This window comes from Giraffa tippelskirchi, chromosome 8, assembly GCF_054371585.1.
Source record: "Giraffa tippelskirchi isolate mGirTip1 chromosome 8, T2T-mGirTip1v1.2.pri, whole genome shotgun sequence".
Lineage (NCBI taxonomy): Eukaryota > Metazoa > Chordata > Mammalia > Artiodactyla > Giraffidae > Giraffa > Giraffa tippelskirchi.
In genome coordinates, this window is record NC_137282.1 from 144,461,611 (window position 1) to 144,487,852 (window position 26,242).

Genomic DNA, 26,242 nt, shown 5'->3' on the forward strand with positions numbered 1-26,242 from the left:
TCAGGTAGCAGCATGTGGGTAGCAGTGATTGTGTAAGTGAAGACAATATTTTTATCCGCAAGGTGGGCTGCCGTCTATGGGGTCGCACAGTCGGCCACAACTGAAGCGACTTAGCAGCAGCAGCAGCATATTACCTTAAAGGTTAGAATCTGCCTAAACTTTAACTCTGTGATCTCTTAGAAGTTGGTTATAATTTGCTGTATGACTCAGGGACTCAAACAGGGGCTCTGTAAAACCTAGAGGAGTAAGATATGGAGGGAGGCTCAAGATGGAGGGGACATAGGTATACCTATGGCTGATTCATATTGATGTTTGGTAGAAGCCAATTCTCCTTCAATTAAAAATAAATAAATTTAAGTATAAAAAAAGAAAAAAGAATTTGGTTATGAGTATGAGGTGAAAATTAACTTATATTTAAAGTTAAGTAAACTGAATGAGTTCTTATTTATATATGCAGTTTTTTTTTTGCAATTGTGTGAAAAAATCTCAAGTGTTTAGTGAAATATCTAAACCATTAAAAGAGGAGAGCTAAGATAATTACAAAGTCTACAGAGTTATCTGACCTCTGTCATTTCTGAGAGGTTACAAAAGAGGCAGATTAGGTATCCTCTTGAATTCTCTGTGATATTCATTTTCCCTGAGGATTGTCATCTCTAGGCAGCTAGGCAACATCAGCTAATAACAGTACAGGACATACATTCCTCAGAGACTTCAGCCAGGTAAACAGTTTTCACCAGACCAGTTTTACTGCCGTTTCATACCAATCTCATAATTTCATAATGAGCTGTCTGTCGTAGATCCAAGACATTATATTCAGAAGGAATCCTGAGAGTTTGAAATTGTCTTTTTATGTCATCCTACGAGCTAGACACATTGCTGATCTTCAGTGCCATGTGAAGGTATTTGAAGTTATGAAGAGAAAGCATCTTCTTGCTTAAGGAAAACTTAAGGATATTCCAGTGCTGATAGAGTCAACTTATGTACTCATTTCATACAACCTGCGTCCTTAGTCTACATGCCCAGGTTCCAATGCCCAGTACTGTATTAAAGGCAGGAACTTGGAAATGAGGTAGAGAATGAGCTTAGACACTCACATAAGGTGAATAAAACTGAGAGGACTGGAACTTGATCTCTGTAGTTCTTTAAGAATTGGTAAGTTAGCTTGTTTTCAGTTGTAAATGTTCTTTAAAGGTTACATTGAGTAACATACATGTCAGTTGGCAAAAGAAACAGAAATTCCTATAGAAATTCACCAACTTTAAGAACTGAACTTAACTGTTTCTTATGGAAGCCAACATTTTGTTCCTAGACATTTCATCCTATTGTAGTGTATTCATTATGTCTCAGTATGTATATATGGAAATATTTAAATACAAGATTTTGGCTGTAATAAAACATGTCCTTCAGTAATAGAATAACAGCATGTATGTGAAAGTGAACATATTAGACTAAACACTTTCATTTTTTCCTCAGCTCCTTATTTTCTGTGAAATTACAGAATGTTTCTTAAAGTGTATTGTCAATATCTGTAGTTTTAAAATGTTCATTTTCTTAAAGAAATGAACATGTGTACTTTTCCACAGACTAGTTTTGCAGTTACAACAATAAATTCCATTTTGTGGTTATTGTGTCAATGCATTTTTGAATTTATTGTTAATGAAAAACGACCATTCTTTAATTGAGGAGAAATACCAATTTGAGTGGAGAAACGTGGGTCAGAAAAGGTGATTTAAATGTTTAATTTATTGGTAAATTAGGCAAATGACAAGGTGATGTGTAATGTACACTGGTGACTGTCCTTCCATCCTTGCACACACATATAAATGGACTCTACATTTTGTATGAATGCTTTCGGTGTCCAGCTCAGATCTTTTCTACTGGCTGGTGCACCAGTCCACACCGTATTTGTCATGAGTATTGACTGATAGCTTCACAGCTCTTTCCTTCTTCAAAAAATTGCCATCAGTTGCATGGGAGGCACATTGCCAGGAGGTCTCCTGAATGTGTTTGGGGCAGCTTGCAGTCAATGACCGACTCGTGGGATATATAAAAGGCTGCCTTTTTGTCAAGGTGGGACTACATCTGACACAATGCAAGCTCCACAGCTTGTTATTCTGTATAGTAGTAACTAGAGTCATTTAAATGACTAGGTATTTAAATTTACCTGAGTTAAAGGTAAATTTAAAGTTCAGTTCTTTATCGACCCAACTTGAAATGCTCAAGTAGCATTGATTGTGTAATTGAAGACAGAACATTTTTACCAGCAGATAGTTCTATTTGGAGAGTCCTTTTCCAGCTGTCTATGGGATCAGGTTCATGCTATTCCATTGGAGATCACATCCTTGCTTAGCACGTTTGTCTGGTCTGTTTTGCTTCCCTGATTCTCTTTGTCTTGAGAACATTCATTCAATAAACAGCATGCAAAGGAATTCCCATTTCAGCCTCTTCTCCCTAACCTGGCCAAATTCTGTCCATAGTGATTAGAAATGTTATTTCTGAGACTGTCATTGATCCATTTCTTCCTCATTTATGTGTTCTTCATTGCCATTAAAATGTTGATAGTGAATAATCCTATCTCCTATAGGAATTCCAGGCATTTTTGTTGTTGGTAATATATGAAAATCTACACTACTTCTGTTGTTTAGTTGCTAAGTCATGTCCAACTCTTTTCGACTCCGTGGCCTCTGTTCCACCAGGATCTTCTGTACTGAAGTGGGTTGCCATTTTCTCCTTCAAGGTATTTTCCCGATCCAGGGATTGAATCGGTGTTTCCCGCGTCTTCTGCATTGACAGGCAGATTCTTTACCACTGAGCCAAGAGGGAAGCCCATGAACTGACTATACACAGTGAGTAAAGTTTTGGAGTTCTTGTTAAATTGGTATAGTAATTTTAGGTATCTTAAGGGCAAGAGTTAAGCACTATAATTGAAGGTGATTTTTCAGGCTCTGAACAATTTACTTTTTAGTACTATACAAAAAGACCAGGATATAGCATTCACTAATATCGTGTATTAGGAGTAGATTAACTATTCTGCCAAAATGTTTACAGTATCATAGTGATACTTTGAATGTAATATAATCCTTTGTACAGGTACATTCTAGCTCATAAATTTCTATATCTGAATGCATTTTAGAGATTACTTTGTATTATTCTATTCCATGTGAAGTGAAAGTTGTTCAGTCCTGTCTGACCACATGGAGTATATAGTCCATGGAATTCTCCAGGACATAATCCTGGATTGGGTAGCCTTCCCATTCTCCTGGGGATCTGCCCAACCCAGGCATAGAACTCAGGTCTCCCATATTGCAGGCGGATTCATTACCAGTGAGCCACAAGGGAAGCCCCTATTACATGTGATGTATGTGCAAATCCAGTTATGTAGAATTATGAGATACATATTTAAAATAAATTTTATCCCTTTGTCTGCATCTTTCTTACTCTTTCTAATCACTCTCCCTTGATTTCCCTCATTCCCACTTTCTCTACAATGTACATATATAATGATCATACTTTAATCCTATTAAACTCAATATGAAAAAGGCATTTTATATGTGTGACTGATCCAAACCAATGTTCATTATTTGATTTTATTATTATTATATATTATTTTCTTATATTATCAATATACAACTCAATGTATAACTTTTTGTGATAGTATAGAGCTCATTTCAATGAGTACATCATTTATTCAAATAGTTGTGTACAAAATCACATGACCATGTCTTTGAACATGACAGATTTTCCTCTTTATCCCTGCACTTTTTTGGAAGATACCTTTCATAAATTGCTAAATGCTTGATTTTACAGGAGCCATGTGCTAGCAAAGGATGGAACAGAAAAATGAAAGTTCTTTCACTGGATTTATCTTACTAGGCTTCTCTGACAGGCTTCAACTTGAGCCAGCCCTCTTTGTGATTCTTTTGATCTTCTACATCTTCACTTTGCTGGGAAACACAACCATCATTGCATTGTTCTACTTGGACCCACGTCTTCACACCCCTATGTACTTTTTCCTCTCTAACCTGAGCTTTGTGGACTTGTGCTACACCACCAGCATTGTTCCCCAGTTCCTATTTAATCTCAGCGGAGCAGACAAATCCATCTCCTTTGGTGGTTGTGTAGTTCAAATGTACATCTCTCTGGAGTTGGGAAGTACAGAATGTATTCTTCTAGGAGTTATGGCATTTGACCGCTATGCGGCTGTTTGCAGGCCCCTTCACTACACAGTAATCATGCACCCCTGTCTGTGTGCCCTGATGGCTTCTGCTTCATGGATCACTGGTTTTGCCAACTCTTTATTGCAGACAGTGCTTGTCTTCTTTTTACCTCGTTGTGGGAGAAATCAATTAGACCATTTCTTTTGTGAGGTCCCTCCTTTTCTCAAACTTGCCTGTGTTGACACCACCATGAATGTGTATGTGACCTTCTTTGCCAGTGTCATCATGCTTCTCATACCTGTTGCATTGATTGTGTTCTCCTATGGTCGGATCGTCAGGGCAGTCTTAAGAATCAAGACCACTGCAGGGCAGAGAAAAGCGTTTGGCACGTGTGGATCCCACCTCATGGTGGTCTCCCTGTTCTTTGGCACAGCCATGTATGTATATTTTCAGCCCAGCAGCAACAACTCCCAGGATCAGCACAAGTTCATGTCTCTCTTCTACACTGTCATTATCCCCATGACCAACCCCCTCCTATATACGCTGAGGAACAGGGATGTGAAGGGAGCGATGAAGAAGGTGCTTTGGAAGGACTCTGACTCCAGATGATGCGTGAGGAGGACAGTTTAATGGAAGGAGCTTGACACCAGTGCTCTTTAGATGGAACTGTGTTTCCCACATGAGTCATCTAAAATTCCCTCTGACAACTCTGAAGGGAATTTGATTACTTCATTCCCTTTGAAAAGTGAGGGTTTAGATTCTAAGTTCATGTATTTATTTCAACTTCCAGAGATGCTGATTCAGTGTTCTAACAGGATTTGCTTTGTAGTTACTGTTTTAAAGCTCCAAGGATTTTTCTTGTTTGCACTCCCATTTGGGTACATTGTTCCACATCTATTTGCGAAAAGACATGCGTTTATATTACATGAAGCCCAAATAAGAACATAAAACCACTGAAACACTGTAAGGAATATTATTAATAATATTATCTAGGAGTTACTAGAAGATATTATCCATTCTTTTATTTGGATCATGGTTCTACTAAAATTCCATGGTTTGATGGTTTGATCAGACGTTTTTCACTGATGTAGGTGGAGTAGTTGTGGGGAAAATAAAGTTGAATCTGAAAGAAAATCTTGCTGCATTAATCCCGATAAAGCCATTCAGACATCAGGTGCAACTGTAACCTCAGCAGTGCATCAGCCATATTGTCTAGGATCATTTCAGAGAAGGCCGCGCATAGGACTCACTGAGTGAAGGGAATGATGCACTGCTGGCAGTGACAGTGGTAGCCCTTCGTTGGTAAGAGCACCAGGTAGTTCTTACATGTATTTTTGTACACGGCAGGAGAAAAACAGTGATGTGAGGTATAAAGTTGGTTATTTTAATTTTGTAAACCACCTAGTTCGTCTCTAAAATGAGATTTTTAAATGAGGAAATTTTGAGGACATTATACCTGGGTAGCATATGACCGAAGTTCTATTACATATTCTACACATTTTACCTACTGTGATACAGCAAATGTTTCAAAGGGTAAAATATGTTTAGATTACGCTCGTCATGCCATGATACAAACTCTTTGATTGAGGCATCAATTGTTTAAGACCTTAGAATCTCTCCTCTGCCAAACTTCCCATGAAATTCACATTTAGTGAAGTATAAAAATATTGGAAATGACCCCTGATTCTCGGGAAATCCCATGTTTTGTGGAGATGTCCTCAGACTCATCAGAGGGAAATTGAAAAAATAAATACTGTATCTATTAATTTAAAAATATATGCCCAAGCTTTAGTAATAGCTGTCTAATTATGAAATAACTGTCAAAGAGTTCTGAATTATGAGTAACAAAATAAACATTCCAGAAAAAATTAATGTGCCATTCTTGGTCTTAGATCCCCACTCAAGCTCAGTTTACAGAACAAATTTATTTTCAGGTATAGATTCTGTTTTTTTGTGTAAGTTAAATGTCATGAACAGTGTCCTTTTCTATGGAAGTTAGAGCGTTGACTGTGCCGTCACCACAGAAATATTTATGATTTTTGGTAGATTTCCCCAGGATGTACCACTAGGCAAGTGAGTACATTTGTGTCTCTTAGTGGAGACAAAAGCATGACAGCTATCACACAGTTCCCTGACCTAGCAGCTGGGTCCTGAACCCCCTCAGCCAATTTGCTTGAAAAGTGGTCTTGCAAGCTGGACATGGCAGTGTGGGCAAATTATACACAGGGTCAAGATTCTATCTTTATTCCTAACAGCACCACACTCTTCACTCTTGAATTAAGCACTTGTGAAACCAAGTATTTTGACCGCACTGTAATGCTGAACATATACCAGATTAAAAGCAGTTTGGAGTGCTGTGTACTCTGAATGGTGAGAGATTCCCCCCTCTCCTTATTACTCAATCAGGTCTTGATAGTTATGCCCAAATAGTCACTTAAAAGTCCCTCAATGATACTTTCTCTGGTGCAGAAACCCTCAAGGTCACATGAAGTCACAAAGCCATTTTCCTGAGGGAGCAGCTACTTGTCTGTTCTAAGGACTGCCACAAAACAGATTTATTTGTTTAAGCAAATGCTTGAGTGTCATTTGGATGTGTATATTACTGCAGAATAAATTATAGATAATAAAGGTATCTAGATCCAAGGCTGAAAGTATAATAAAAGAAAAGAGATCACTTAAAAGATACCACATACCCAAAGTTCAGTTCTGTTTTGTAAATTTTTCAAATGATATCCCCCTTTCCAAGCTGTCCCTCTTTAGTTCCCAGAACAGGGATTGAACCCATGCCCCCTGCAGAAGAAGCATGGAGTCTATACCCTGGAACACTTGGGAATTCCCTCCTTTTGAATTCTTAATATCTGTTAAATGGCTGCAGTGGGTGTACCCAGGCCTTGGCTAAATTATTTGATCCCATCTGGAGTTCAGAACTGTCAATACGCCCAAGAGCAAGTCATAATCTTTCATCATTTTTGCCTTCTGAGGAACACAAGGTGAACACAGTGTGCTCAGGTACTGTGTCACCTTGGAAGCCCTAAGGGTCAGTCAGACTCCTATGAAACACAGTTCTTAACCAGCACCAGAATGATTAACAATTAGAAAATAATACAATACAAGAGCAACAACATGGGCAATATCTGTGAGGCCACAAACCAGTCAGACACTGCTTCCTGAACTTAGGTTTTTAAAATGGAATATATAAAATAAATTAGGGACTCTCACTTGTTTAACTTGTATCGTACAAGTCAGCACAAGGAAGGCTTGAGAGTTTCTCACTTGATATGTGTCCTCACCTTTGTAGTCGTGTTCTGGCTTTTAGGACTTTTATTCATTAGAACAACTGTAGTCTGTATACCGTAGGTTTATCACACTCGAAACAGACCCTATCCTCCCTGCTAAAAACATTACTAGAATGGTAATCAGCATATAGCGACCCCTGTAATATCCTCTTTTATCTCCTGGTCAGTAGATCTCAGTGTTAACTGTTTGCCCAGGTGCTGCTCTAACCAGGGTCACTGAGGAGGGAAGAACAGATTATAGTTCTCTGTCAACTCTTTCCTCTGTAGGTGTGAACTTTTCTGATGCCCATTTGTATTATGATTGAGAGCTTCTTCCATCTTTTCAGTATTGTAGCATAGTTCAAACTTGATATGGCAGACTCAGGGAACCAAGGTGTATGGAAATGTCTTGTGGACGTGGTTTCCTGGGAAGGGGTGCTCCGTGTAAATGCAGAAATGAGGAGGTGTATGTCTCCTAAATCAGAGGGTTCAGGGGAAGGTGTCCCTGAGACATCTGTAGGGATTGGATATTCATGCTTCTTTTAAACAATCTATTGTACTGATTTATATTGTTTGGTAGAAGCTTTTAACCATTTTGTAGGAAATTAAATCCACAGTGTCTTTAGAAGCTGCAAGTTTTTCCAATTAGGTGACCATTTCTGAGGATAATTTTAACCTCTTTTGAGATTGAAACTCTTCAGTTGTGAAAAGTGAAAGTCGCTTTGTCGTGTCCAACTCTTTGTGACCTGATGGACTGTAGCCCATGAGGCTCCTCTGTCCATGGCATTCCTCAGGCAAGAATACTGGAGTGGGTTGCCATTTCCTTCTCCAGGGGATCTTCCTGACCCATGGATCTGCCTTGGGGGTTGAACCTGGGCAACTTGCATTGCAAGCAGATATTTTACCATCTGAGCCACCAGGGAAGCTGTTGCCATACCTGTGGCTTTAGTCTCAATGAAACATCCTAGAGTTTTCCATTGATTAGGTTATTGGAAAACTCACAATCAATGGAATGTCACTCTTAGTTGTCAAAACTTTTCTCAGGAGCCCAGTCCTGATTTTGTGTTCGCCGCTCACAAATAGTGCTTAATAAATATTTTTAAGTCCTTATTTCATGCATTGAGGGTTGTTAAATAGTCTCCCAAGAGTCTCTTTGGAAAGTTTCTTAATGATGCATCCACTCAATGAGACTTCTCTTTGGTTTACTATAAATAAAGTGAGCACCATGGCCATCAATGTGTCATTTTAATCATGAGATCAACCTCCTCTGAATTTACCCCCCATATTGGAAATAGCCTCCAGTACTTCGCAAAGAATATTTCTCCTCATGTTCCTCCACAGCATGTTCTATTTTGGTTTATATTTGGCTTTAAATAACACATAATACTAAGTTATTACACACAGCCAGATGTACACATCCACAAACACACACTCTATATGCAACCACTTTTAGATCGATCTCTTAACTCTTTCCTGAGGATGAACAGTAGAAGGAAATGTTTTCTTTAGCTTATATCACTTAGAAGATACAGGTTTATATATGGTGTAATTTCAGTGTTTCCTGAAATAAGTACAAATATAACAAGTTAATGTGGTAAATTTTTATTCCTGCCAGTCACATTAAAAAGAAAACTGATAGAATTTTCTGCACTAAGGGGCTTCATGGAAGAAATCATGCTGTTTTTTCAGTTATTATGGATACATAAAATGTTAAACTTTTAGAAGTGCCATGCTTTCAGGCTCTGGATTGACATTTGGATCAAAGAGAAGGCAGTCTTTTTACATAGGATAAAGTTAGGGTATTTTCACTTATTAACTATGTCAAAATTTTTGTGTTAAACAATTGTGAAAATCTGACCTAGGAGAGGAAAGATAAGTAGGATGAACGAAATGAATAATAACTCTTATTTTCATTTATTTTCCTTTAGATCTAATGAGATATAAATTGAGCAATTTTAAAGAGTACAAAGTGTGATTTGATATACCTATATATTGTAAAGTGATTACTGCATAGTGTTAGCTAAGATCTTTATCTTGTCAAATATTTATTCCCCTTAAAAAAATTAAAAACGTTTATTTTTTGACTCCTCAGCAATTAAATTTTAGCTGGAAGTTTGTACCTTTTTGCCAATATCTCCCCATTTCTTCTACCTTTTTGCCCCTGATCACCACCATTCTTTCCACTATTTGTAACAAGTTAAGTTTTTCTGGATCATTGAAAAAGCAAGAGAGTTCCAGAAAAACATCTATTTCTGCTTTATTGATATGCCAAAGCCTTTGACTGTATGGATCACAATAAACTGTGGAAAATTCTGAAAGAGATGGGAATACCAGACCATCTGACCTGTCTCTTGAGAAACCTGTATGCAGGTCAGGAAGCAACAGTTAGAACTGGACATGGAACAACAGACTGGTTCCAAATAGGAAAAGGAGTACATCAAGGCTGTATATTGTCACCCTGCTTATTTAACTTATATGCAGAGTACATCATGAGAAACGCTGGGCTGGAAGAAACACAAGCTGGAATCAAGATTGCCGGGAGAAATATCAATAACCTCAGATATGGAGATGACACCACCCTTATGGCAGAAAGCGAAGAAGAACTAAAGAGCCTCTTGATGAAAGTGAAAGAGGAGAGTGAAAACGTTGGCTTAAAGCTCAATGTTCAGAAAACTAAGATCATGGCATCTGGTCCCATCACTTCATGGGAAATAGATGGGGAAATAGTGGAAACAGTGTCAGACTTTATTTTTGGGGGCTCCAGAATCACTGCTGATGGTGACTGCAGCCATGAAATTAAAAGACGCTTACTCCTTGGAAGGAAGGTTATGGCCAACCTAGATAGCATATTTAAAAGCAGAGACGTTACTTTGCCAACAAAAGTCCATCTAGTCAAGGCTATGGTTTTTCCAGTGGTCATGTATGGATGTGAGTGTTGGATGGTGAAGAAAGCTGAGCACCGCAGAATTGATGCTTTTGAACTGTGGTGTTGGAGGAGACTCTTGAGAGTCCCTTGGACTGCAAGGAGATCCAATCAATCCATCCTAAAGGAGATCAATCCTGGATGTTCATTGGAAGGACTGATGTTGAAGCTGAGACTCCAATACTTTGGCCACTTCATGCGAAGGGTTGACTCATTGGAAAAGACCCTAATGCTGGGTAGGATTGGGGGCAGGAGGAGAAGGGGACGACAGAGGATGAGATGGTTGGATGGCATCGCTGCCTCGATGCACATGGGTTTGGGTAGACTCCGGGAGTTGTTGATGAACAGAGAGGCCTGGTGTGCTGCAATTCATGGGGTCACAAAGAGTCGGACATGACTGAGTGACTGAACTGAACTGAAGTTTTTCTGATGCCACATGTATGTGAGATCATATAGTATTTGTCTTTCTCTTCTGACTTATTTCACTGAGCATAATGCTCTCAAGGTCCATCCATGTTATTGCAAAGGGCAGTATTTCATTCTTTCTCATTGATGAATAATATTCCTTTGGATGTGCATAGAACACTTTCTTTAGCCATTCACCTCTTCGGCCACCTATATTTTTTGCATATCTTGTCTATTGTGAAAAATGAGGCCATTGAACATGGGAGTGCAGGTAGTGATTTCATTTTATTTGGTGTACCTAGACTGGATTGCTGGGTAATATGGAAGTTCTATCTTTAGTTTTTTTGGTGTTTTCATATTATTTTTCATAGTGTCTTACCTACTTACATTCCCATCAAGAGTGCAGAGGTGTTCCTTTAACAACTTCACCAACTGTTGTTATCCTTTATCTTTTTAATGATAGCTATTCTTTTATTTTCTTCCAGCCTCATTGAGGAATAATATTTTCTTCTAGAAGTTTTATGACTTCATGTCTTATATACAGTATTGCATAAGTTTAAGATGTATAGAATAGTGATTTGAGTTACATACATCATGAAATGATGACCAGAATACGTGTGTGTGTATATATCGTTTTTCAGATTCTAACCTTTATCAGGTATAAAAATAGTTACAAAATATTGAGTATAGTTTCCTCTGCTGTACAGTTGGTCCTTGTTCTATTCAGCCTTTATCTTTTTCTCTTCTAGAGATACAAGAGATACAATCTTCTCCTGAGTTTTGACAGAACGTCTCAGGACTCTTATTTTGTCAGCCCTGAAAGACTCTCCGAGCTTAAGTTCTGCCCCTCAAAAATGTCTAGCTTTTTAGCTATTTAGCTATTTAGCCCCTGTTTCATGAAGCTTCAAAATTTGACAACTGCCTTACTGAAGAGAAGTATGTGTCAGAGAAAGGACCCCTTACCCTAGTGAGTTTTTGTTTCCTAAGTACGATGGATTTGCAGGATAGGTTACTCCATATTTTTGAAACTTTGGTCTGGCTTTCTGGCTTCCCAGGGAGTCCACTGGAAATAGAAATGTCCACTGCAAACATCTGGCCACATATTTAAGTCTCTTTAAGTTTTCAGCTTGTCATTCTAGCCTTACATAAGTGTTCGGCTTTTCATGGCAAAGTCCCTCTCTATGGGCCGTGCTCAATCCTCAGCTCACACTCAAACTCATCAAATGCTCTATGAGAATAAAAAAGGCAGTTGCCCTTCAGCTCACCTCTGAAGTGTTGAGTGCTTTCCGTTATTCATGTCTACATCACCCTCATCACTTTCACAACTTTCTAATGGCTTCAGAAATATGGTTGCTAAAATTAATTTGACCTTTCCAAGTACAATTGTTCCTCAGTATTGGCCAGGGGTTGTTTCAGGCACTTCCTCCCACGCACTCCTGTACCAGAAAAGCTGGATGTTCAAATCCTTTATGGAGAATGACAGGTCAAATGGATCCATGTTTGGTTGAGTCTGTGGCTAAGAGGAGTGACTGCACTTGCAGTGGGAACTTTAGTCAGCTGTAACCTAAAGCATCATATGGGGAAATGAAATTCACAAAAGGCTACCTGGAATGAAATGATAAAGTGTCATCATTTATTTGGTGAAAAGGAAAAATGTAAGCATCTAGATGATTATAGAGTATGGAACTTTTATGCCAAAAAATGATATGGTTATCAGTGAAGCTAGCTGTCATGGTTTGAAAGAAAACTCCAAAGGGTTGATATAAAAAAATCATATCTTCTGTATTACAAAAAATATAATCAGAAATCACTGATATTCAGTACAAGCAGAGGTAAGAGTAGTAGAGAACTCAACAATCAGTAATCTATTTTCACTGAAATAAAGAAAAATCCTTGTTCTATTATTTCATTAGTAGAATAATACATGGAAAACCATCCAACTTACCATTATTAAATAAGAAATATTTAAGAAAAACATATTTGCACAAAGGCACATTGAGCTTACCAGACAATTATTTCTGTTTTTTACATTGTTTTATAAATTCTCTTCAGTATCTGCCTTTTTATGATATGCTATTAAATACTGAAAAGTATTAAAATCTCTAGTAGATGAAAATGTCTTTGGCTACTAGTATATTATGCATTTTTTTGTATGCTATATTATACAAATACAGATATACAAACAAATATTCACAATAAATGTCTTTTTCAGTCAAGATAAACTGAATTCAAGGTAATATTTTCATCTGAAAATTATCACTATGATTTTTGTCTCAAGACCTTGTCACTAAGTATCTACATGGAATGAAGAGACCAGAGAGACTCACAGGACACATGATCTTGAATTGAGATCTTCATTAAATTGTGATCTTCAAGACAAGGTTCATCTCACTTGGCCCCAAATGGCTAATATCTAAACACTTTAAATCTATTAATGGTGGTCAATGGATAGAAGAAACTTAAATAACTTAGAATATAAACCCAAATTTTATGTGACAGTAACAAAAATACTTAGTGTGATCACTTAGAATCAAAGAATTCTGCTAATATCTGGTTTATTGAAAACTTTTAAGAAGTAAATGATTTGAAGTACAGCATCCATACAGAAAGTGCAAGTACTTTAAGTTTCAGGTTGGATGAATTTTCACAGGTTGAATACTTTATATCACCAACATCCAGATCAAGAATCACAACCTGAACAGAACTCCGGAATGCCCCTCTCCCACCTATCTTCCAAGGGAGAACTCCCAGTCCCCAGGGGAACCACTGTTCTGACTTTCAATACCAGAGATTCGTTGTGCCTGGGTTGAATTTTGTGTAAATGGCATCATACAGTAGGAATTGTTTTGTATATAGTTTGCTCACTGTAAATCATGTTTGTAAGAATCATTCATGTTTTTCTATGTGTAATTATTCTTCATTCCCATTGTGTAGTACATGATATACCATAGTTTATTTTTAGAACATCTTGTTTAACATATATTCTCCCTAGCAAAAGGTTTAGCTCAATGGGGACAGGAGCCTCTGTCTCACTGATATGTCTCAGGTACCTAGAACACTGTCTCGCACATGGTTGGTGCTTTATAAGGATGTGTTGGATTAAATTAACTAGCTTTTAGTCACTCAGAAGTCTTCCATTGCAGAAGTTCCTGGGCCTGCAAGCACTGCATTAACTCTGTCTCAAGTCTAGGATTCTCCTCATTTGTCTCCTTAGTGCCCCTTTGACTTCCTTGTTTCTCAAAGTGTAAATCAGGGGATTAAGCAGGGGAGTCACCAGAGTATAGAACAGTGCAATGCTTTTGTTCACATCCTGTGAATAGCTAGAAGGAGGCTGAAGGTACATGGAGATGAGCGTCCCAAAGAAAATAAACGCTACCATTAGGTGAGAACCACAGGTTCCAAAAGCCTTCTGTCTCCCTTGGGCCGACTTTATCTTCAGGACTGCATGGGTAATGTGACCGTAGGACACTAAGATGAGTGACAGGGGCACCACCAAGAAGAAGGCACTGACAGCAAAGAGTTCAGCCTCATTGACGAAGGTGTTGGTGCAGGCCAGTTTCAGCATCACTGGAACTTCACAGAAGAAATGGTCCACTTGGTTTTTCCCACAGAGGGGAAGAGTCATGGTCAGTGCTGTCTGGACTACAGAATTGCCAAAGCCTGTAAGCCAAGCAGTTACAACCAGCTGCAAGCAAAGCTGGGGATGCACGATCACCGTGTAGTGGAGGGGACGGCACACAGCTACATACCGATCATAGGCCATGGCAGACAGGAGGACACACTCTACTCCCCCAAGTCCCAAGGCAATGAAGAGCTGGGTCACACAGCCGCCATAGGTGATGGTCTTGTCCTTCCCCTTAAAGTTGGCCAGGGTCTGAGGGACAGTGCAAGTAGTCAAACAAAGATCCATAAAAGAGAGGTTGGAAAGGAAGAAGTACATAGGGGTGCGGAGGTGAAGATCCATCATTGACAAAAGTATAATGGTGCCATTGCCTAAACAGCTCAAGAAGTAGATGATCAGGATGACCACAAAGAGAGCCGTTTCCAGATGGGGCCGGTTGGAGAAGCCCAGGAGAATGAATCCAGAGAAGGCGCTGTCATTAGCTCTTTTCATTGTACTCTGCTTGTTGGAGTTAAGAGGACTCCATACTTCTATGTTTAATCCATTTCTTTTCTCCTAGAGTGGGTACGTAGACTTTGATTAGAAGCTTGAGGCATTTTCACAGTTACCCTTTTGTTGACAAGAAAACAGTGCTTGAGATTTACTATGTAAGAGTATCTTCTATGTTTCAGGCACGGACAGAAGCACTTTCTAGGCAATTTGTCACAACAACTCTATGAGCTCGGCATTATCATGCTTTCTGCTAAATATATGAAGGAACTGAGGGTTAAAGAGGTGCAGTGATTTTTCTCAGAGCGATGTACATAATAAACCACTGAGGCAGGTTCCAGCAGACTCTGCAATCTAAGTTTTTAACTGCTGGGGATACTGTCTGTCTTTATGACTGTATGAACTACAAAGATAACTCAAAAGTTTCTCAAAAATTAAATCTAGATGTTCTATATAAGATACAAATGTGTACTGCCTCAGTACTAGCTTTTTTTTTTCCCCTGGAAGATTGAATATATTTAAAGACCGGCTTTCCTGCTTATGTTTTGTGTAGAGAAAAAGTTTTTTTCTGAAGATGCACAGATAATAGAATTTACTATTAACAATTTTATTCACTTGGGAACAATACATGTTAATGTGTGGAGTAATGGAGCCTTTGGTGTTGAGTCTGTAATCATTTCTTTGATTGGAGAAGTTTTATTGGAAGTGATTTAAGATTTTATTTTATCCAAACTGCAAGTTCCAGAGGGAGTCAGTCTGAGTAACCATCATTGTAACCATCTGTGGTGAAAACTCAGGAAGTCATCAAGAGCTTTTAATTTTCTTTCACTTTATAAGTCTTTTGAAATTGTAAAATGGACTGGAATGGGTGAATTTAACTCAGATGACCATTATATCTACTACTGTGGGCAGGAATCCCTTAGAAGAAATGGAGTAGCCATCATAGTCAACAAAAGAGTCTGAAATGCAGTACTTGGATGCAATCTCAAAAATGACAGAATGATCTCTGTTTGTTTCCAAGGCAAACCGTTCAATATCACAGTAATCCAAGTCTATGCCCCAATCAGTAATGCTGAAGAAGCTGAAGTTGGATGGTTCTATGAAGACCTACAAGACCTTCTAAAAGTAACACCCCCAAAAGATGTCCTTTTCATTATGGGGGACTGGAATGCAAAAGTATGGAGTCAAGAGATACCTGGAGTAACAGGCAAATTTGGCCTTGGTGTACAGAATGAAGCAGGGAAAAGTCTAATAGATTTTTGCCAAGAGAAACACTGGTCATAGCAAACACCCTCTTCCAACAACACAAGGGAAGACTCTACACATGGACATCATCGGATGGTGAATACCAAAATCAGGTTGATTATTTTCTTTGCAGCCAAAGATGGAGAAGCTCTATACGGTCAGCAAAAACATGACCAGGAGTTGACTATGGATCAGATCATGAACTCCTTATTGCCAAATTCAGACTTAAATTGAAGAAAGTAGGGAAAACCACTAGACCATTCAGGTATGAACTAAATCAAATCCCTTACAGTTATACAGTGAAAGTGATAAATAGATTCAAGGGATTAGTTATGATAGAGTTCCTGAAGAACTATGGATGGAGGTTCATGACATTGTACAAGAGGCAGAGATCAAGACCATTCCCAAGAAAAAGAAATGCAAAAAGGCAAAATGGCTGTCTGAGGAGGCCTTACAAATAGCTGTGTATAGAAGAGAAGCAAAAGGCAAAGGAGAAAAGGAAAGATATACCTATTTGAATGCAGAGTTCCAAAGAATAGCAAGGAGAGATAAGAAAGCCTTCCTCAGGGATCAGTGCAAAGAAATAGAGGAAATCAATAGAACAGGAAAGTGTAGAGATCTCTTCAAGAAAATTAGAGATACCAAAGGAACATTTCATGCAAAGATGGGCACAATAAAGGACAGAAATGGTATGGACCTCACAGAAGCAGAAGATATTAAGAAGCAGTGGCAAGAATACACAGAAGAACTGTGTAAAAAAGATCTTCATGGCCCAGATAATCACGATGGTATGATCACGAACCTAGAGCCAGACATTCTGGAATGTGACATCAAGTGGGCCTTAGGAAACATCGCTATGAACAAAACTAGTGGAGGTGATGGAATTCCAGTTGAGCAATTTCAAATCCTAAAAGAGAATGCAGTGAAAGTGCTACACTCAATATGCCAGCAAATATGGAAAACTCAGCAGAGGCCACAGGACTGGAAAAGGTCAGTTTTCATTGCAATCCCAAAGAAAGGCAATGCCAAAGAATGCTCAAACTACCACACAATTGCACTCATCTCACATGCTAGTAAAGTAAAATTCTCCAAGCCAGGCTTCAGCAGCACGTGAACCGTGAACTTGCAGATGTTCAAGCTGGATTTAGAAAAGGCAGAGGAACCAGAGATCAAATTGCCAACATTTGTTGGATCATTGAAAAAGCAAGAGAGTTCCAGAAAAACATCTATTTCTGCTTTATTGACTTTGCCAAAGCCTTTGACTGTGTGAATCACAATAAACTGTGGAAAATTCTTAAAGAGATGGGAATACCAGACCACCTGACCTGCCTCTTGAGAAATCTGTATGCAGGTCAGGAAGCAATAGTTAGAAATGGACATGGAACAACAGACTGGTTCCAAAAAGGAAAAGGAGTACGTCAAGGCTGTGTATTGTCATCCTGCCTTTTTAACTTATACACCGAGTACAGTATGCGAAATGCTGGGCTGAATGAAGCACAGCTGAAATCAAGATTGCCGGGAGAAATATCGATAACCTCAGATATGCAGATGAACCACCCTTATGGCAGAAAGCGAAGAAGAACTAAAGATCCTCTTGATAAAAGTGAAAGAGGAGAGTGAAAAAGTTGGTTTAAAACTCAACATTCAGAAAACTAAGATCATGGCATCTGGTCCCATCACTTCATGACAAGTAGATGGGGAAACAACGGAAACAGTGGCTGACTTTATTTTTTTGGGCTCCAAAATCACTGCTGATGGTGATTGCAGCCATGAAATTAAAAGACGCTTCCTCCTTGGAAGGAAAGTTATGACCAACCTAGACAGCATATTAAAAAGCGGAGACATTACTTTGCAGACAAAGGTCCGTCTAGTCAAGGCTATGGTTTTTCCAGTGGTCAGGTATGGATATGATAGTTGGAGTATAAAGAAAGCTGAGCACAGAAGAATTGATACTTTTGAGTTGTGGTGTTGGAGAAGACTCTTGAGAGTCCCTTGGACTGCAAGGAGATCCAACCAGTCCATCCTAAAGGAACTCAGTCCTGGGTGTTCATTGGAAGGACTGATGTTAAAGCTGAAACTCCAATACTTTGGCCACCTGATGCAAAGAGCTGGCTCATTTGAAAAGACCCTGATGCTGGGAAAGATTGAGGGCAGGAGGAGAAGGAGAGGACAGAGGATGAGATGGTTGGATGGCATCACCGACTCAATGGACACGGGTTTGGGTGGAGTCCGGTGGTTGGTGATGGACAGGGAGGCGTGGCATACTGCGGTTCATGGGGTTGCAGAGAGTCGGACATGACTGAGCGACTGAACTGAAGTGAACTGAATACCTAAAAAAGAGAAATATTTCATAATAGCACTGCAGCCTAGAAAAGAGTCTAGTACATATAGCAGGTTTGCAAAATAATTTTGTTGAATAACTGAAAAGGAAGTTTAAAAACTATAAAGGACTTTAGAAACTGAATTTCTATTTATAAATAGAAATTTATAAATGTACAAGAGGAAAACAAATGAATTTTTGAGCAATAGCGAATAAGCAGTCTTGACCGTTTTAACTTTAGAATTTTTTAATTGCTAGGTTGTATGGAAACTTGTAGGACTCCAACTTTTGTAAACATCACTTTTTTATTAGCAAAATCCATGACTATGATTCTGCTGCCTCTTAATTACACATTTTCTGTTGGTTCTTGGTACTTCAATTCCTTTTTTTTTTTTTTAATTCCTTTTATTATTAGTTTTTTAGTGATTATTTTGTGGCTTGGTGGCTATTGTTACTGTGGTATCAAAACGATAAATTAATTTGGAATTAAAAGTTCTAAAACGCAATTAAATTGAAATAGGATACTTGGTGTCTAAGTATCAATCTACCACTAATAATCTCTGAGATTTTAAAGGCTGCCCTCCAACCCATGCATCTTGGTCTTTTCTGCTTCCTAATAATAGAAATAACATTATTAGCTTTTAATAAGAGATAATGCCTTTAGTTCTTTACTGAAAGCTGGTAGGTTTGTGTTCCAAGAGATCTATTGTCATATTTTGAGTAAGCTCTTCTCAATCTTTGCACATTCTTTAGTGATCCCATGATTAAGATCCCATGGTTAAGATTAAGGTCCCATGGTTCTTAATTCCTGTATCCTGTAGATTATCAGGTGTTTTTTTCAAAATACCCAGAATCATAAAACTGGCATTAGTTACTACAATTTGTTTTATCAAATGTATTGTTCTTATCTTTGCTTCTTCCCTCTATCCTTGTACTTTAAGAGTCACAGAGAGTGACCTTTTCCTGTCCATCATGGTGCCAGAAGTCTTTGGCAATGTTTTTGAATAGGCTATTTCTCATAGATCACTGAAATGTCTTAACATTCAGTCTGGAACATGAAGGGAAATGATTTTGTTTTTCTCAGTGATACACAGAATGTGATCTGAACTAAGAAAAAGTTCATTCTGACAAGAATATGTACAATTCTTTGTAATTACAAAAGGAGAATCAAATTGACATGAGCATTTAAAACAAATTTCCATGCTGCTGCTGCTAAGTTGCTACAGTCATGTCTGAGTCTGTGTGACCCCATAGATGGCAGCCCACCAGGCTCCGCCGTCCCTGAGATTCTCCAGGCAAGAAACTGGAGTGGGTTTCCATTTTCCTATCTGCTGTATAGAATACCACTATTTAGAAATTTAAGACAGAAGAAATTTTTCGTTTTATAATTCTGGAGGTTAGAAGTTCCAAAATGTAGGTCCTCCAGGACCTCTGAAACCTGTTGGGGAGAATATATCTTTGCAACTGTGTGGTTTCTGGTGCTTTGGTGTTGATTTTAGGGATTTCTTGACTTGCAGCAGCAGCCCTTCAGTAATTTCCTCAGCAGTCACATGGTAGTGTCCTTGCTTCTCTGTTTTGTGTTTCTTGTAAGAATGTGCTCATATTGTATTAGGGATCACACTAGTGAGCAGAACCCCATCTTAACTTCATTACATCTGCAGAGAGCCTACTTTCAAATAAGGTCACATAAACAGGAATTTGGGTTTGGGATTTCAACCTATCGTTGGATCGGGGAAGGGACACAATTCAGCCAATAACAAGTATAATGTAATCATGCCTGTTAACTTGTAACAATTCTTTACTATAAGTGCCTAGTATGCAGTGGTAAGCCTAAGATGCAGGTATTAGTTCTATCTTAGTCCAAGTTCATAAATGAGGTGCATTTGGTCATGATAATTGCTAAGTATTATGGATAGTGTTGCTATTTCTCATTCTAAGTGCTATGTAGATAGCAGAAGTCTGCAATAATAGGGAAAAACTGACTCCCTTTATTTGGCATGAATGTCCAATGCATGTTATTTTCCCTTACACACTTTTGTTACACTTTACAGATATAAAATATCATTACAGATTGCATGATAATAAGATCTAACATTTTGTTTGAATTGGTAGAGAAAATACTTACCTCCTTTCATTTCTCCTTTCATCCATACCACTATTCTCCAAGTCTGAAGTTCAGATTCCTCTTCTAGCCCAGAACTTACTTTAAGTAAATAGCAAACTGATGCATAGACACTATTTCTGCAGGTATCACCACCACATTTTTGGGTCAAAGAAACTATGTCCTGTGGCCTTAGAGACACTTGAATGGATGTTGAACTAAGAATATGGTGTCTTCTTTAAGAGAAAATAACAAGCTGAAAGATTAAAACTACTTCTAGAAGAAACAAGAGGGTCTTGAAGGATCACCATAGTTGTATGAAATTAGAAGCTTGGCATATTGATGAAAATGTTAATATCAGACAGATGAATCACATAACTACTTGTCCCCCATGAAAGCTAGTAATTCAGTGGTTATCAAGTGAGTGTGGTCTTGGAATTGAGGAAAGGTATTTGAGGTATGCAGATGACACCACCCTTATGGCAGAAAGTGAAGAAGAACTAAAAAGCCTATTGATGAAAGTGAAAGAGGAGAGTGAAAAAGTTGGCTTAAAGCTCAACATTCAGAAAACTAAGATCATGGCATGCGGTCCCATCACTTCATGGCGAATAGATGGGGAAACAATGGAAACAGTGAGAGACTTTATTTTTCTGGGCTCCAAAATCACTGTAGATGGTGATCACAGCCATGAAATTAAAAGATGCTTACTCCTTGGAAGGAAAGTTATGACCAACCTAGACAGCATATTAAAAAGTAGAGACATTACTTTGCAGACAAAGGTCTATCTAGTCAAGGCTATGGTTTTTCCAGTAGTCATGTATGGATATGAGAGTTGGACTATAAAGAAAGCTGAGCACAGAAGAATTGATACTTTTGAGTTGTGGTGTTGGAGAAGACTCTTGAGAGTCCCTTGGACTGCAAGGAGATCCAACCAGTCCATCCTAAAGGAACTCAGTCCTGGGTGTTCATTGGAAGGACTGATGTTGAAGCTGAAACCCCAATACTTTGGCCACCTGATGTGAAGAGCTGACTCATTTGAAAAGACCCTGATGTTGGGAAAGATTGAGGGCAGGAGGAGAAGGGGACGACAGAGGATGAGATGGTTGGATGGCATCACTGACTCAATGGACATGAGTTTGGGTAAACTCCGGGAGTTGGTGATGGACAGGGAGTCCTGGCATGCTGCGGTTCATGGGGTCGCAAAGAGTGGGACATGACTGAGCGACTGAACTGAACTGAACTGATTTGACGTGAAGTATACAGGACAGAATCCTTAGGATAAATACAGAGCCATGCATTTAAATATGTTTTAAAATATGCCAAACTTGAAAGTGATTAGTTATCAAAGGCAAGGAAAATGAAAATTGTAACTCACTCAGGCTCCATTGAAGGTAGAACCGGTTCTTTTAAAAATTACATTTACCATAACTTTTGTCATCCCCAGAGTTTTCCCAGGAAGAATCTATGAGTGCAGGGCATGTTTCAGGGCATATGAGGGAGTATAAATCAGAGTAGACAGTTAATTCTGTAACTAAACAGATGTTTAAATCTGTAAAATCTATGGAAACTGCCTATAAAAGGGCTAATATTATATTTGGGGGATACTTTTATAAGCACCAGAGTCAAAGTATGTGCTTTAAGAGACTGAGATACTTGAAGATGTGTTTATTTTTAGTGGCCCCAGGAGTGTCCTGCCCCATGTTAACTCATTAGCTTCCGTTCAAGTATCCAGAGTTTGACTGTCTCTAGGGTACAAGGAAAGAGGGAGTCTCTGGAGAGGTGACATCAACATAGTCCATCTTTTCCTTCCAAATTGATTAGGAGTGAACCTATTGTTTCCACTTAACTTTTCAAATTTCAAATCTAGTATTATTGATTGCAAATTTTTTTTGGCTAGTCTTTCAGAAAAATTATTTAATTTTGTCTGTGCTGGGTCTTTGCTGCTGTGCACAGGCTTTCTCTAGTTGTGGTGAGCAGGGGCTACTCTCTAGTTCAGGTGCTTGGGCTTCTTACTGCAGTGGCTTCTCTTGGGCTGTTGTTGCACAGGATTCAGTGGTTGTGGCACGTGGGCTTTGTTTCCCCAAGGCTTGTGGAATTTTCCCTGACCAGGGATCGAAACTGTGTCTCTTGCATTGGCAAATGGACTCTTCTTAATCACTGGACCACCAGTGAAGTCCTAGTCTTTAAATTTCTTTATAAGTTGAGATATAGTTGACACTTACATTAGTTTCAGGTGTACACCATATTGATTCAATATTTGTATGAGTTTAGTTTTCTTGTGGTGGAATGAGAAAAAATACTCAAATTATCTTACACTCTGCATATATATTGAAGGTCTATGTATATCCTTCAAGTGGATATTCATTTAAGGTGTGAGATTGCGAATGTGGATTTGAGGAATCTCCTTAATGTTTAAAAAGGAGAATTCCTTTTCTGCTCAAATTTCTTTGTGCACTATTTTCTTCAGTAAAATGTATAAACTCTTAAGCATCATAGTCAAGGTTCTTCTTGTCCTGTTGTTTCCTTATTGTTTAGTTTCACAGTTCAGCTTTTCCCCTATGATGCTTCTTTTGCTTTGAGTGTTTTGATATAGTGTATTTCTTTCAACCATCATACTTCAGTTCAAGCTCTGGTTTCTCTTAAGATTGAGTAAATCTTTTGCCTTTTACTTTTTTTTTTTTATTTAAAGCATTTTTTTTTCTCCTCTTTGAAGTGTGTCTTCTTCCAGGTAAGTAGGGAAAAATTGGAGCTCAGAAGAGCTTCAAAAGAAAATACCAACTCTGTGATTTTGGAAAAATAAATGTTATTGGCCATCTCAGCAACTTAATAAGTCTAAAATGATTCAACATTTAAAAAAAATGTAGCTTCCCAATGTACTTAATCTTTCTGTAAGTTGGATGTGTAAAGTGACTAGGGGAGAAGGAATAATATGTGATATTTACAATATAATCAAAGAATGGCTTGTTGTACTGGCTCAGATAGTGAATAATCTGCTGCAGTGCAGGAGAACTGGGTTCAATTCCTGGTTTGGGAAGATGCCCAGGAGAAGGGAATGGCTACCCACTCCAGTATTCTTGCCTGGAGAATTCCATGGACAGAGCCTGGCGGGCTACAGTCCATGAGGTCGCAAAGAATTGGACATGACTGAGTGACTAACACAACAACAACAACAACAAATAAACACATACACATCCATTTATATATACATACACAATATTTTGTAAATATTGGCCTTCTACTTACAAAATATGTTCTTTGGAGAATTATGGAAATCATTCTCTTTATGGTAGACTGGGGAACAAGGAAAGTGAAATGCAAAAGAACCAACATATTGAAAGGAGATGGGAGAAAAGAAGTTAAGGGGTGGGAAAGAAGAGATAAAGGAATTGAAAAGACCAAGACTTTTGAGGGGGGATTTCTAACTCAAGCATCCATACAAGACAGATAATTAAAAAAATAAATTGGGCCAGGTAAAAGAAACACCAGCATAAAAAATTAAGTAAAACATAACAGAAGAATTTTACAATTCAAATAGATGAACAGAAAATTGCATTTATAGTCTTAAAAATCCATTCATTTAAAAAAATATAGGACCCCCTAGAACGTATTCATTTAATAACTAGAAGTCTGTACACTTTGACCAATATCCTCTATTTTGCTCACATCCCAGCCCCTAAAAGTCTACAAGCTATTCTCTTTTTCTGTGAGTTTGGCTTTTTTAGATTTTACAGAGAGGTTAAATTCTTGCTTGAACTGGTATGGTTTCTAAATAATGATGCTGAGAGTGAACCTAAATATTCCGACTCCAAAGTTATGCTCTTTCCATGACACCATGAAGTATCTTTAAAAATGCTTTTTAATAAGCGCTCACTCTCTCTCATTTGGTAGAGACTAATGGTTATCAAAAGGTGGCAATCAATTATCTTAATGTTTTAATCATCTTGTTGTACATTCAATGTTTTCCTCAGTGTGATTGTAAGCTTTGATTATAAACTTTGTTTATAATTTTCAAACTTAAGATGTCATTGATTTACATAATTTAATTAGTTAAGAATGAAACATTTGATATAAAAATAAATGGCTAAATTTAACAAAATTTTAATTTGAGTTAAAATACAAATTGGTTCAAAGTTCAAATTGGTTCAAATTGGTTTTTCATCTATTCAGCAACCTGAACACAAATTTATTAGTTGGTCAAACGATGAAATAAGATATAGTAAACCAAATATTGGAAGCTTTCTAATGCAAGTGTTTTCTGCGTATGTTTATGTAAGTGCATATTTGGAGAGTGAGTTGATGACGAAAATGTAGTGAGTGATCTATGGGCTCTTTCCACATGTTTTGGGGGGTTAAGTGTTCAGTCATTTCCACACAAGACTAAATCAACCTAATTTTTATTTTGGTTCCAGAAAATTTCCACAAAGATGAAATAGTTTGGGAGGATCTTTCAAAATCCTCATGGTATAATGGAGTATCCATCTCCAGTCTATTGAAACTGTGCCTACAAGACAACCTCCAGAGTCACATTTTGTACAGGAGAAGGGTGAGTGACTGAATATTGTATGGAACAAAAAGTGATCAAATCTTGTTCCTTGAATTTTGGTGGAACTATAAATGTGTTCCACCTTTTGTATAAGATGACCATGTATGTGAAATTGCCTTCAAGAAGTGCATTATTTGCCAATATGGAATAATTAAGCAGCATGCTTACTTTGTAGTCTGGCACTATATTTTACTTCACTTGTAATTACTTCAGTGCATTTTGAGTTTTTTGAACTTTTGAGAATCCTTTTCCCCATCATTTTATTATTTCCCTTCTCCCTTTTCTTCCCTTTCACTTTAAATGTATACCTTTGTTCTCTATTTAACTCAAATCTCTGTGTATCTATTGTCTCTCTTCTTTCTTATTTGTATTTCTAGATTTATTTGTCTTTTCTATTTCCTCCTCTTTCCCCCTGATCTTTCCTTTTTCTACTTTCTCCATTTGGGCTCTTTATCCATTTATCAATGGTAACCACGGAAATCCAAAGCATGGTAGCAGTAGAGGGGTGGTAGCATTTCTTAGGAAGCTTTTACTTTTACTTCTAACTAGTAATGAGAAAGAGAATCAGAGAGTTATTAATAATTCAGAGACCATGAATAGCATGTGAATAATTTACCAAATGGTGGCAATTTAGACATTTCAGATGAAAAGTTGTCCTCAGTATTCTAGTTCTACTGAGAGGATGGTGTCCTGGAGCCTGGTGGAGAAGTATTCCTGTTCTGTATAACTGTCCTATAGTATGGGTGTGACATTGTCCTATGTGTTGTTCCTTATGTCCTTTGGCTATCTCGCTCTCTCTGCTCTCTGTCTCTTTCTTTTTCTTTCTGTCTGCCTCTCACTCTCTCTGTGTCTGTCTCTCTAAATAATATATGTATATCTGCATCAGTTCAGTTCAGTTCAGTCACTCAGTTGTGTCCGACTCTTTGCGACCCCATGAAATGCAGCATGCCATGCCTCCCTGTCCATCACCAACTCCCGGAGTCCACCCAAACCCGTGTCCATTGAGTCGGTGATGCCATCCAACCATCTCATCCTCTGTCGTCTCCTTCTCCTCCTGCCCTCAATCTTACACAGCATCAGGGTCTTTTCAAATGAGTCAGCTCTTCGCATCAGGTGGCCAAAGTATTGGAGTTTCAGCTTCAACATCAGTCCTTCCAGTGAA

The 26,242-nt window shown here is 38.2% G+C and overlaps 4 protein-coding genes across 6 annotated transcripts in view; 2 read left to right on the forward strand and 2 right to left on the reverse strand.

Moving 5' to 3' along the window:
- The window catches only part of LOC145518445 (putative olfactory receptor 2W6), a 143,471-nt gene that overhangs the window by 71,757 nt on the left and 45,472 nt on the right, over window positions 1-26,242 (forward strand). For 2 of the 3 annotated variants that reach the window (XM_081523051.1, XM_081523050.1), the window contains exon 4: window positions 24,947-25,080. The gene's annotated coding sequence lies outside the window, so the exon portion shown is untranslated. Of the gene's footprint in view, window positions 1-2,737; window positions 2,847-24,946; window positions 25,081-26,242 lie in introns of all 3 variants that reach the window. The other variant, XM_081523052.1, reaches the window with a different exon arrangement.
- LOC145518467 (olfactory receptor 2B8-like) lies at window positions 3,828-4,766 on the forward strand. Its single transcript, XM_081523094.1, has one exon. The coding sequence runs from the start codon at window positions 3,828-3,830 to the stop codon at window positions 4,764-4,766; it is 939 nt and encodes a 312-aa protein (XP_081379220.1).
- Window positions 13,930-14,874, reverse strand: LOC145518463 (olfactory receptor 2B8-like). Its single transcript, XM_081523089.1, has one exon. It carries the CDS (start codon window positions 14,872-14,874, stop codon window positions 13,930-13,932), a length of 945 nt encoding a protein of 314 aa, XP_081379215.1.
- The window catches only part of LOC145518476 (olfactory receptor 2W3-like), a 28,896-nt gene continuing 18,343 nt past the window's right edge, over window positions 15,690-26,242 (reverse strand). Inside the window, exon 4 of the transcript XR_014062919.1 lies at window positions 15,690-18,446. The gene's annotated coding sequence lies outside the window, so the exon portion shown is untranslated. The remainder of the gene's footprint in view (window positions 18,447-26,242) is intronic.